Consider the following 13,398-nt stretch of genomic DNA (forward strand, 5'->3'; position numbering starts at 1 on the left):
TGCGTTCACACCAAAAGATGCATTTGCTGCCCGAACGCGTTGTCGCCGAAGTTTTGCGGCGCAGCAAATCAAGTTTTGCGGCGCAGCGCCACAGTTTTGCAGCGCGGGAAGTTTCGCGGCACTGCAAGTTTTGCCCGCGGTGCTTCTGAATTCATTCACAACCATGGCCGACATTACGAGCATTGCATGTCTTTACCTGTTGTGGAAGAGGGAGAGACGTCGGAATGCCCGTCGTTTATGGGTTCATGAGACCAGAAGGCTGGTGCTGCCTGGCACCCAACTGGGTTTTGTTTGGGGTTGTTATTCTAGCCCTTTAGCATACTCATAGTTTAGTTTAACTGTAAACACAACTACACTACAGAATGCTGATTTGTGGGTTTTTTCGAGTTACTAAATAAATGTAACGGTAGTGAATTCTAGGTCACTCCAAGGGAGTAACACTGATTGGCTGTTACGGCATGTCACTCAGTGGCAACGCCTCAGTGGCAACGCTGTTGAACGCTGATTGGCTGTCATCACGCGTTTGCTGCTGAAAAGTTGAAATATTTCAACTCGAGCAGCATTTGTCGCACCGCAAAATACGTGAACGCGCCCGCCGCCCGTGCCCGGCAGCGGGCACGGGCGTGCTGCGCTGCAGATCAAATTTTGCCGCGCCGCAAATCAAATTTTGCTGCCGGTTTTCTCGCCAGCAAGTGCTCCGGCAGCAAACCTGCAACGCGTCTCTACATTCACTTTGAATGGGATCTCGCTGCGAGGCAACTTTTTGCATCTTTTGGAATGAACGCAGGGTAAGGGGCCAAGCTACCTCCCCTTCCTCTGCCTTGCCTTGCCAGAGAATTTGGCCCGCCAATAAGACAATGAGCTAAGACCTTGCGAGCGCCACATGTGTGTGTGTGTGTGTGATTACACACACTGTAACGCAAGTGTTGTACACTTCTTTGTTATTTGGAAAACAGCTCTGCTGTTGGTGTTATGGCACATAACACGTTGGTTCTCTGACGTCTCTCGTATTTCCACAACGAGACTGTAGTGGGGGTTATCTCAGCCATCGTTGAGCCCCGCTGCCCGCCGCCCGCTGCCACGAGACACCACCACCGCGAAGCACCCCGGCTGCCGGCAGCACGTGATTCAGTCTACTTCAGATTGATGTGGAAGCAGAAGCAGAACCAGAGACGTCGGAGAACCTGACACAGTTGTTAGTGATTCATAATATCGTCTGGAGCCTGAGGCGCACAATGTTTTTGGCCTTGATAATATGTATTATATGATGTGAAGGCCTATTCGGCTATATGATATTATTTAGATATAGAGCTCCAGGACTGTAACACAAGTGTTCTAGGCCTACACTCCTTTATTTGGATAACCGTTCTCCTGTTGGTGTTATGGCTCATAACACGTCGGACTCTCGTCTCTGGTCTTTCCACAACGAGACTCGTAGTGGGGGTTATCTTAGCCATGGTTGAGAAGGTATTGGGGAACTTTTGCTGTGACTCCCTGAAGTAGATCAACCAAGACATGGAGGAGAAAGGGATTGTTGCATGAGATTGTCTCCCACTTGAGCCCTGCTGCCCGCTGCCGAGGGACAACCGCCTCGGCGTTGACCGCTGCCCGCTGCAGGAGGCGGTGGTGCCTAAGCGCTGCCTGCTGCCGAGGTGGCAAGGCTCCGGCGGGAGAAAATCGCGGTCAACAATCGCGGGCAACAATCCCTTTCTCCTCCATGTCGTCGTTCAGTTTACTTCAGATTGATATACACGTGGAAGAACCAGAGATGTCGGAGAACCCGACGCAGTCGTTTGAGATCCATATTATCTTCTGGAGGCGCACACAGCTTTTGGCTGGGATAATATATATGACAGGGGTTGACACTAACGGTTGCCCGCTTGCCCGGGGCAAGTAAAAAAAATGTTGGGGCAAGTTGAGATTTTTTCTGGTTGCCCGAACGGGCAAGTGGATTTTGGGTGGATGTTAATATAAAAGCTATTTATTCAAATGTTTTTAGAAACTGCAGAACAACCTTTTGTTCCGCAAAACCACACAAAATAGAAGTATTTGCAATTGATCAGCGCGCTGTCTTCTCTTCTCTCGGAAAGCGAGTTAACAGACACGCATCGCTTCAGTGCGAATATAGCCCCGCCTTCTGTCACTCACTCGCAGTGCGGTCTCTGCCAGTGATTCGCTAAAGGTTAGCCAACACAGCTAGCATCTCAAGTGCAGCACCTCCGCGAACGGTTTAGGTAGAATTTAAATGGAGTAGTGATGGAGGAGTGCAGTTTGGAAGTACTTTGGATTGAGGCAAATTATCAAGGAAAGTCAAGAACACGGTTTTTGGTTTCATAACTGTGCACATGCACACAGCAATAGCGGTCTTTTTCACGAAATTGGACCCTCACAAACTACTGTATATATTACATGAAAGCTGAGCCTCCACTTATTCCAACAGTCCAAACCATATCATTCTGTGACTAAAACTCGCAAATAACAACTTAAGAAGAAACGTCCCCTTTTCTTTTAACAACCAAAAATGAAGTATTACCTTCGTGATTTTTGTCCACAAAGTTGATTCTGATCGAATAAAACCACCATAAACAGATTATCCAATATCTGGGCCAAATTTTGCAACTTAACATGGTGTTTTCAATCAATGAATAAGAGAAGGTTTCTTAGGAAACAAAAAATCAGAAAACATATTCTTCAGCGCAATCTAGTGGCCATATATTTATTTGCGAGTGTTTGGCTTGGTGCATTCGATTACCCTGAATTTTAAATAGAGGTGTCAAGTGTCAAAATTGTAAGATATCTACCTTTATTTGTGTCTCATAGTAAGACAGTGCTCCCAACTGATAACGACCAACTGATACTGATAATTATTTCAGGTGGAAATGTTATCTTCCACTTATGCTGTGTTCCATGGCTTTATTCACTTAAACCAAGTATTATCCCCATTGAATATTTCACTTGCACAACAATCTTTCTTTTGGCCCAAAGATGACATTAATGCCCTTGCAGTTGTGGAGATATAATCTATTTACTTTGGGTATGTTCTTTCCTGAAAAAAACTTTTCCCCTGATATCGAAAATGGTATAGAATATCGATCTTTTTCCAAGAATAGTGTTGAAGTTAGAAAATCCAGTATCGTGACTGACAACCCTACTAGAAACGCGATTGTGATTATTCAGTTAGAGTTACTTGAAAGTTAAAAAATACATATCTTTGCTACTACCTCTGACATTTAGTTGTTGCATGTACATTTGCATCAAATCATGCAGGTCTACATATAACTTGGCGATAGCTTTAATAGGTTGCAACTGTGGACTGAAATCACTTCATGGCATGATGTGACCGCTCGATAAATAAGTAAACAAAGAGAAGTTTGTTATTTTTTAAACACAACATGTGTGGAAGCTAACATTCAGCTTCAGTCTGAGCTAGGATGATTTTTCTGAGGCCCCCCAAAACCAGGCCGGGTGCCTGGCAAAAAGAGGCCCGTTCACGATTCTGATTATAATTTGGGCAAGTGAACATTATATTCGGGCAAGTTGAACCTGACCTGTACTTGCCCGATGGGCAAGTGCTTTTGAAACCTTAGTGTCAACCCCTGTATGATATGATACAGATATCTATGTATAATATATTATTTAGATATAGAGCTCCAGGACTCCCGAATATTTACAGAACACGGCCAAAGGCTGTGTGCGCCTCGCCATTGCGATGCATTCACTGTGAACAGCGCATGGTTCCATGGCCGCAAGCTGCTCAGGGCAACACCCCCACCCTCCTCCTTGACCAGCCTCTCTCCTCCTCATTTACATTAAAGCTACAGACACCGAAACGGCGCGTTTGGGGAAAGCTCAATGTGGGACTGGCTCGTAGTGGCTGTAATTCTGCACCACGGCTGAATTTCAGGAACGTCTTCAAATACTGTGTTAGGGGCCCACTAATATCCTTTAAGTGTGACAATTGTGTTCAAAACATTTTGAGATAAAATAAATAATAAATCATTACATATTTATCTTTGGTTAAACTTCAAAACACTTTGATTCAACCAATTAAAGTTCATTGCCCTGTTTCTTTATGATCAGTTTTTTTATCATCTGATAATTTTTTATAGACTATAAAAGGGATATATTGATAGAATAGATAGAAGAGAATACACCATCACATGAAAGGTTGCTGTTGCAGAAACAAAGCAGGTGGTCAACAGTAAAATTGGGTAAGGTCTTTTTTGGTGCACTGCTTCAACCCAGACACAAAGTTTGGAGTATCTGGGTTGAAGGGTAATGCCGCGTTTCCACTGCAGGGTGCGGTACGGTTCGGTTCGCCTCAGTCCGGGAGGGAGGGGGCGGTATAGCCCAGCTCAGTTCCGAGGTCGCGTTTCCACCACCGACAGTACCCTTTATGGTAGGCCGGATGTCGATCGCCGCGGCAGCTACGTAAACATCGTAAACAACGTCTTCCTCCCCAAGAATGCAGAGGAACGTCTCCACCTCCTTGTTCGCCCAAGCAAGCGTTTTACACGACATGTTCATTGTAAAGAATAATACCTCGAGGCTACTGTTTGTTTGTTTTTATCCCCACGTCGCCCGGAAGTGACGGTTCTGTCGACAGATCAACGGAGGGGGTGTGTAGCTCGAATTCTCCGGTACCCTTTCAGGCGTCTCGTCTCGTTTTCAGTAACCCAACGGAGGAGTACTGAAAACAAGGGGCAAAACGAGTACGGCTCAGTCCGGGTCACGCCCACTTTTCGTGGTGGAAACGCAATCCGTACCGCACCTTTGCGAACCGTACCGCACCCTGCAGTGGAAACGCGGCAATAGTCTAACGTCTTACCTCCACAACCAGCACAACACTTGAGAATATTGAGATCTGAATATCTGATTGCCTGTCTTACCTGAATGATTACAATATATATACTTCTAAGGGTAGGAGATGTATTGTTATATCTCCTCTTGTGTCCCCAGACAGCGTTCTCTGTCCTTCAGACCCACCCCCAGGTGATCAGGGAGCGTATCGCTATCGTGGGCCTGTCCTTTGGTGCCTCCATGGCTCTGGGTCTCTCTGTTTATTCCCCCACAATAAAGGTAGATGTTCTTTTTATTATGTTGATCTACACTTTATTATTTTATTTTTTTAGTTGTCTTGATCACTTCCTCTAAAGAGATCTTATCTTATCCAAGTCATGAACAGTGATGTGAGGCAGGAGTATAGTGGAGTTCACGGTGATCCAGCCTAGAGTTTAAGAGTCGGCACGCTTGAGGAAGATGCCAACCCTTCACCTTAAAAAATGTTGGAAGACTAAATATTAAGGAGATATAGTATTGGCTTCTCAAACACTTATTTTTGGACAGATTTTGTGATTACTGTTGATTACTAACTCCTGCTCCAGCCCAGTTGCTTGGTGTCTATCAGTGGGAGCCATGTCCAGCCAGCAGGGGGGTCCCTTGGGGATATTTTTGCTGAGTTCAAAAAGTAAGTCACCAAAGAAGCTTTGCCATCTGGTTCAATATCCTGCATCTTGACTGAATCATAAACTACAGGTGAATTAGTAATCTCTGGTTTTCACTTGGCTCTGCAGCAGGCTAAGGAAATCCTTTATTGGGGGGAAAGATAGCCTCTAATGTTTATGGTGCTCGACCCAAAGCCCGAAGTTTCTGGGATCCCTTGCATTGCTAAACCTAGCCGCACTAAACCTAAATCTAAATGTGCTAAATGTAGACATTATAACTGTACCTCCTACTGCTATTGCTTTTCATCGTCATGGTCTTCTACGAGATGTAGTTTAGTTTGTATTGTGTCCCACTTAGGAATGAAAAGAACACCCGCTACGACGAAGAGAAAAGAGTGATCTGGCACGACCTGCTGCTGCCCATTCCCAGCAACCCCAGCAAGAAGGTGGATGTAAGTAGAAGCCTTCCAGCATCAGCCTCTTTGCCCCAAGCCCTACACTTCTCCTGGCTATGGCAAATATTTCCTAGTGGCCGACTAGAGTATCGAAGTCCGGTCTTCACATTTGAGATATGGATTTTAAACTCCCAGACCATCTTGTTGTTCTGAAACCAATCGTTTTTTGTGGGTGGAGGTTGGCAATACTATGCATAGTTGAATGATTAAAAATAAATAATGTCCTTTAAAGTGCGTATTGGAAGTTAATGTTTTTAAAAATATTTATACATAACATTCTCTGAAAATTGCTCTTTGAAATTAAAATGCAGGATTTTATCAGTGTAAAAAAGTATATCGGCAAAAAATCCAGTTTTAAAGTGACTATTTTGAGCAAGGCTTCAAAAACCGTAGTTTTTTTATGTGATATGTCAAACGCGTCATATTACGTAGGAATTGGTAGACGCGGTCGCTGTTGCTGCCTCAGCTCTATGCGTAGTTGTGAGTAGTTACCGCGGTGAGGGGTCGTGTATTCCCCCCCCCCTGTGGTTTTTGGGTTTTTCTAATCGACGAGATGAGGTTTTGTATCTGTGGGGGTTGTTCCAACTCCGACCTCCTGTCCGACCATCTCCGATTTCACAGTTTCCCCGATCGGAGAAAGGATGGAGCAGGCTTTCGAGCCTGCAAACCCTCACGTTAGTTGTACTCACTCGTTCTCCAGTAGGGGCATACACACGACCTCTTTGACGCCAGGGTTGTTGGCCTTTTCACTGGAGCAGCGCTGAAGGTCCCAGGTGGCCAGGCGCACCGCGGCCCGGCCGTCCCGCGGGCCCGGGGCCGGTGCCACGCGGGGCCGCAGAGACACCATCTGCGTGGGTCCTCCCGGCGGGAGGTCGAGGTCGTCGCTCCGGAGGCTGAACGAGGTTGGGCTCGGATGGGACCGACCGGTGTAGGTCAGCCCGCCGTTGGTATTGGTGGACGGAGTTCTTGAGCGCTCCACAAACACCTGGAAACGGATCTTGTCCAGTAGGGAGCAGTTTATGTGATCGACCCGAACCAGGTCCTCGATGCTCTTGAACGGACCGTGTTGGGTCCGATAGGCGACAATGTTCCGGGCGATTTTCTCCGTGATGCCGCGGATGCTCATGAGCTGCGGCGGGGTGGCGGTGTTGATGTTCATGCCGCTGCAGGAGGACATATGCTCCGGGTCTCTCCGCAGGGAGGACAGGGAGTGCTGCGACGAACTGGTCCTACTCGACACGCAGATCTCCACTTTAATAATCTCCAGTTTGGTGGCGCCTATCTCACTCACCAGCGCTAGGTCCTCCACCTTATGAAGCCCCCGATGCAGTCCCGGTACTCCACGATGCTCCGCGCCACGGGGCGGTTGACCCCGGGCAGGGTCATGAGCTCTTCCTCCGTGGCCGTGTTGATGTTCAGCCGCTCCTGGTTCACCATAATTCTCCTGACATCACAACTCTATCTCCCTCCTATTGCCATGGTGTCTCCCCCTTTTAGGTGGTTGCTGTTCTCCCTCACGGCTAGCTGGCTCAAAATTGTACGGAAGTGGCCCGAAACTGTTATCCATTGTTGTTATGTTGCCTATGTAGTCTATGATGATTAGAACGTCCGTCTACCAATTCCTACGTCACGCTCGAAAACGAGCGTTTGAGATGCGGAAGTAAAATTGTATCACAAAAACGGCTCAAGATGCCACTTTCAGATTTATTAATAAAAACTAAATAATCGTGTATTCGAATTTTTTTCCTAGATGATTCTTCACTGCAGTATCTAACTTCCAATACGCACTTTAAAGCTTTTGAGAAGTCGTCCTGTGTGTGTGTGTGTGTGTGTGTGTGTGTGTGTGTGTGTGTGTGTGTGTGTGTGCAGTGGCGGGCCGTACTATTAGGCAAACCAGGCATTTGCCTGGAGCCCCGGGCCCCATAGAAGGTTTGTGGGGCCCCCAAAATGCCCCAATGCATATATTTTGTCCCCATATTTATAATTTTTATAAAAATCTCTTCACAATAGTAGCATCGGGATGTCTAATTACTCACTTATGTTTTGACGATCTTTCCGTGTGCACCCCCCTTCAGTCTGCACTACATGGACTATTCCATGTAGTGCCTGCGCACAATGAAGTCAAATTCAAAACAGTAAGCGGTAAGAGAGAGAGAGAAATCGAGTGAGACATAAATCGAGTGAAACATGAAGCGATCGTACGAAAGCGGGTCACATAAAAAGAAGAAAGACCAAAGGCAGGACTTTCTTTCAAAGCTACCAAAGCTATCCAGCTTTTTTACAGCCACCGCAGTGTCAGCGGGACCGTCAGAGGATCAAGAGCAGCCGTCAACGTCGTTTGCTGTCACGTTACTGCTCCTTTCATTCCAAGTGGCTCTGGCTCAGCCAGCAGCGATGCTAATGACGTGTGTAAACAAACTGACGGAGATGATGCACAACTGGTAGTGAATATTTCTCACTCTCCTTCTTCCACTTCGGTTATTGAAATTTATGACAATAACGATAACAATGACTGCGAGACACATATTCTTGTGGATGACCCAGCACTCTGGCCCAAGCTGCTGTGTCTTGGGCAGGTGCACACATATTCTTGTGGATGACCCAGCACTCTGGCCCAAGGGCCGCAGATTCACAAAAGCATACTATTACATAGTAATGAAAAATGGTGAGAGGGTGAACAGGTCTTGGTTAGACTACAGTGAAAGTGCAGACCGTGTTTTTTGCTTTTGTTGTTGCCTTTTTGGAAAAACAAAAACAACTGAGTGAGGAAGGATTTAAAGACTGGAATAACCTTGCAATGCATCTAATCAACCATGAAAGGTCTGAAGAGCACAGGAAAAATACTGATAGCTGGAAGCAGCTATCAGTAGGTTTCCAGTAGTGGTTTCCAGTAGGTCACAGCAGATAGCTGCTGTAACCTACTGGAAACCCTCAGGTAAATGATGACATAAGGTTAACAGTCAGTGTAACGTGTCAACATAACGAATCTTATTGTTTTGTATGTTTTTCTCAATTTTTAAATAGATAATTAACATTTGCATGAAAGAAGGATAGTGACTTTTGTTCATCCCTTGTATGGAGTATCTCATTATGCCATATATTATGCGATATAAGGTACATTAGACCGGTAGATGCAGGGGCCCCCAAATGACTGTTCGCCTGGAGCCCCCAAAGGGCTAAGTTCGCCACTGTGTGTGTGTGTGTGTGTGTGTGTGTGTGTGTGTGTGTGTGTGTGTGTGTGTGTGTGTGTGTGTGTGTGTGTGTGTGTGTGTGTGCGCGCGCGCCAGTATCCTGAGGACCCGTTGTGTTCTGGTTCCAGGTGGGACAGCTCTGCTGCCCCCTGCTGCTCATAGTGGGGAAGGACGACCAGAACTGGCCTGCTGAGGAATCTGCGAGTGACGTAAGCCATACTGGACAAATAAACCTTTTAATGAACGTTCCTCAAAGTGTTTTACCACCAGAGCAAAGGTTTTGGGATCCAACCCTGATGGCAGCCGCCAATACATATCTGTTGTTGTTGTTGAAAAAATCACATTGGCTTTCAAATTCAAAGAATAGAGGGTCGTTGTCAACGTAATGTCACACTCGCTCAAGAAGAAAAGAAAACAGAAAATTAGCTCTCTTGGAAAGAGGGTTTTACAAAGAATGTCCCGTATGCCCCTAACAACTTTATATAGTTAGGTGAAAATAACAAAGAAATGTTCACCAACACTTACTGAGATCCAAACAGAATGTTTTTCAAATGAAAATATATGTTTTTGTGGTTAACTTTCCCTTATTGGCGTAGATCTGAGGGAACTTCCCGTAGCGTTACATAAAAGTGCCTACTGAATGACAGAATGTCTTACATTGTTGTTGGGTTTCACCAGATGAAGGAGATGATGGAAATGTCAGGTAACGGTCACCTGCTCACTGTTCTGTCCTACCCTGACACTGGTCACCTAATCGAACCACCCTACAGCCCCCACTGCCGTTCCAGCAACTTCATTAATGCAGAGTCCAGAGAGAAATGTACGTATACTGGGGCACTAGATGTACTTTGCTGTTTCAGTAAATATTGAAGTACTTCAATATATACTAAAATATACTGTAAGTGTAACTTCGACTGATTGAATATTGCTTTTTTTATTTTGGAATAAATCTGCCATTTCTAAATTCCAATTATTTTTATTTTTATTAACTAAGGCATGTTTAAAGATCATGTGTACAAAGGGTAATTTGGGCTTTTAGTTGATTCTGAGAAATGTTTTCACGAAACTGTCACTGTACAGCAAAATCTATACTCACGGTGATATGGGGGCTAACATTTTAAAAATAATAAAGATTCCTCGACTAACTAATAGGTTTCCACAGACACACTCTGAATACCTTATACATGCTAATCGCTAATTTTCAAAATAAGTGCCAAAAGCCACTAATGCATACAAAAGGCATTGGCAACCTGCTGCCGAAATTCCCATAGTGAATATGCTAATTAGTAGGGCTGTAACGATACACAAATTCACGATTCGGTTTGTATCACGATTTTTGACCCACGGTTCGATACATCCCACGATTCTATTAAATTTAAAAAGCATTTTGTTTAAACAACACTTAAATACCAATTATCTTAATGTAACATTTAATAACAAATAATTTGGAACACTGAACAGATTTGAACCGAAAGAATACTATTAAAGTATAGCTAAATTAATAAAGAAATAACCAAAGATTGCAGTTGGAGGATGCTTTTTGCTGGTAGGCATAATAGGGCCCCTTTAACTGTTTGGTTGGTTTATTCAAATATCCTTATTAGCGCTTCTTATTAGGCTATGTAGCTTAAATAATGACACAATCAGGCCGTATAGAATGCAACATGTTTAATAGCCTAACTTTCAATAGATGAGGAAAAACATGAACGTCGCAATAACGAGGCATAGTGTTACGAGTAGCATATGTGTGTGCGGGAGAATGGCAGTGTGCGTATGCTTGTGTGAGTGACGTCAGCAAGTGAGTGGACGAGCGAGGAGAGCGAGCGGTCAATAATCGGTGGCCGCTTCATTCCGACCTATAAGCAGACAAACTGCCAGTCAAATCACACAAAACAATAGAGACAGGATCACACAGGCAATTTTTTTCGCGCTTGGCCCACTCTGGATAAATGTCGTTCATATCGCATATGAGGACTTCGACGGCTGTGGAGAAATGCAATCCTCTGTAGCCACAGAGAGCTGTGATCACAGAGAGGGCATCTCGTCACATATTTACGGCATCGATAGGAGGGGGCGCTGTCAGCAGACTATTATTCAGACAAATTATTAGCACATTTCAATCGGACAATTTGACCGAAGAGTTAGAAAGGGCATATCGCGCTTCTGCCTTCTCACACCGCGAGACAGGTTTGTGGCTTTGAGTATCGCGATTTTCGGTTTGATACGCGTATCGTTACAGCCCTACTAATTAGCTATCATTATTCTATCAAGTGTGTGCGTGTGTTTGTCACCGTACGCCCGAGGGTGTGTGTGAGAGTGATAACAAAGGCCGTCGCCTGTTGGAGGCATAGTGTTGTCTATGAGTAATTACTACAGGGGCGGCCTTCCCTACAGGCGGGTTAGGCGGCCGCCTAGAGCGCCATCTAGAGGGGGAGCGCAAAATAATGCGCCCAAAAAAAACACAATTATATATATATATATATATATATTTTTTTTTTTTCTTCCTCCTGGCGCATATTTTTTGCGCCCCTTCTATATCTCCACCAATATTTTGACATTAAAAAAAATAAATCTAACATTAGGGTAAAATGAGCCAAAAATCGAAAACGGACGAAACCGACGAAACCTCCTTGGTTTCGTCAGAACATGCTAGTACTATAAGGCGTTTGGTTAGAGTGTTTTCAAGAATCGAGAATCAAGAACAAAATCAAGAAAATGAAGAGGCAAAAGCCATCCGGGGCGCAATTTAAGAAGAAGAGAAGAGAAACGTGCAAAGGAGAAAGGTAAATCTTTAAATCCTGTTCTTTGCCTATAATGAATTCCAAATAGGAAAGGTTGATGAATGCGTGAATTGCTTCGGGCACTTTAGTTGAGTTAAGAAGAAAATATGTACCTCAATCAAAGTTGTCCTACTCCCTGTCATATAGTTATTTCAAGATTTTACAGAGGCGGGTATATCAAAAATGATATGTCCATTTATTCTACATTATATAAAAAAAGACATGATTAAAATAGGGGCGCACTGTATAACGACCATAGCCAGTGCAACAGCACTTCAAATATATTACTCGTTGCATAGTACACCCTTTAAGGAAGACAAACACGGCTGGTAAGTGTGAGAGCGCCGAAATTGCTTAGATGCCATGCCGAGAGCGGTATTGCAGACATATAGAGATGTAGAACATTATAGCTCGCAACATATTGAGAGCTGTGAACTTAGTTCAAACTTTTGAATAATGAACTATGAACTGAACTCGTTCATTTTAAAATGTGTGAACTATGAACTGAACTAGTCAAGTGAACTTTCCCAAAACGGGGCATGTGTCCATAAACCGTCTCACAGGGGGGCGTGGTCGGAGCGTAGTTCAGCAGGGCACAGGCTTGCCATTTCCTCCGTGGATTTTATTCTTGAATTAATGTTTGTTCATCGTTGCGATCGTTGTTGTGTTTATGTGAAAGAAATGCAGTTACAGGGCAAAACAGTTTTTCAAGGTTGCAATTCAGTTTTCGTGGGGAATTAACAAACTATTTTTATTTATTTTATTTATTTTATTCTTTTTTTATTTATTTTTTGCGGAGGGGAGGGGGAGCGCCAGGAGTGAAGCTCGCCTAGAGCGCCAAATGTGCTGGGGCCGCCCCTGACTACACCCGTGATTTACTTGTAAAGGGCAAGGGCTGGGAACACCTTGTGACTGCTTGCAGTTCTTGTTGTATTTTATCTTGTAATGTTTGATTAGTAGCGCATTGATCAGGATTAAGTATTAGGTGAGTGCTGCATGCAGCGCTCAATTGTTCTTCATAAGTTTTATTAGGTGAGTGCTGCATGCAGCGCTCAACTATTGTTCTTCATAAGTTTTATTCTTTCTTTTTTTATTATTCTCTTCAAACTTAGGGACCTATCTCCTTCCTCAATTTTTCCCCTAGAGACTCCATTCAAATTTTAAGATATTCCGATTCAGAATAGCTTGGAATCGCAGGCTTCTTTTCAGATTTTTTCAATATTTTGTACTTTATAAGATATTCAACTTTTAAAATAATATCTTTTTTTAACATTGGAGTCAATGGGAAGACGGCAGAGCAGTCATCTGGTACTTCAACTGTTTAAGACGTAACAATAAATGTTCAACCTTCGTTTAAACCATTTAACAAATGACACACGGAATTTCGATATAATTTATATTTTATTCAGAAGCACAGTTTTAGTTTCATACCGGCTTCGTTTCCAGTTGTTGTCATTGATTTGCGTTGACACTGGACTACTTTTGGAGGACGTTCAGGCAGTGTTGCCAGTTTGGGCATTTTTTCCCG

The 13,398-nt window shown here is 44.1% G+C and overlaps 1 protein-coding gene and 1 long non-coding RNA gene across 2 annotated transcripts in view; one reads left to right on the forward strand and one right to left on the reverse strand.

Annotated features, from left to right (window-relative positions):
• Window positions 1-13,398, reverse strand: part of LOC132464886 (uncharacterized) — a 160,590-nt gene that overhangs the window by 143,084 nt on the left and 4,108 nt on the right. The window lies entirely within an intron of this gene.
• Window positions 1-13,398, forward strand: part of acot19 (acyl-CoA thioesterase 19) — a 42,755-nt gene that overhangs the window by 23,592 nt on the left and 5,765 nt on the right. The window contains exons 5-9 of the mRNA XM_060061520.1: window positions 4,960-5,079; window positions 5,385-5,467; window positions 5,803-5,896; window positions 9,219-9,299; window positions 9,769-9,910. Coding sequence (XP_059917503.1) covers window positions 4,960-5,079; window positions 5,385-5,467; window positions 5,803-5,896; window positions 9,219-9,299; window positions 9,769-9,910 — 520 coding nt within the window. The remainder of the gene's footprint in view (window positions 1-4,959; window positions 5,080-5,384; window positions 5,468-5,802; window positions 5,897-9,218; window positions 9,300-9,768; window positions 9,911-13,398) is intronic.

This window comes from Gadus macrocephalus, chromosome 9 (genome assembly GCF_031168955.1).
Source record: "Gadus macrocephalus chromosome 9, ASM3116895v1".
NCBI lineage: Eukaryota > Metazoa > Chordata > Actinopteri > Gadiformes > Gadidae > Gadus > Gadus macrocephalus.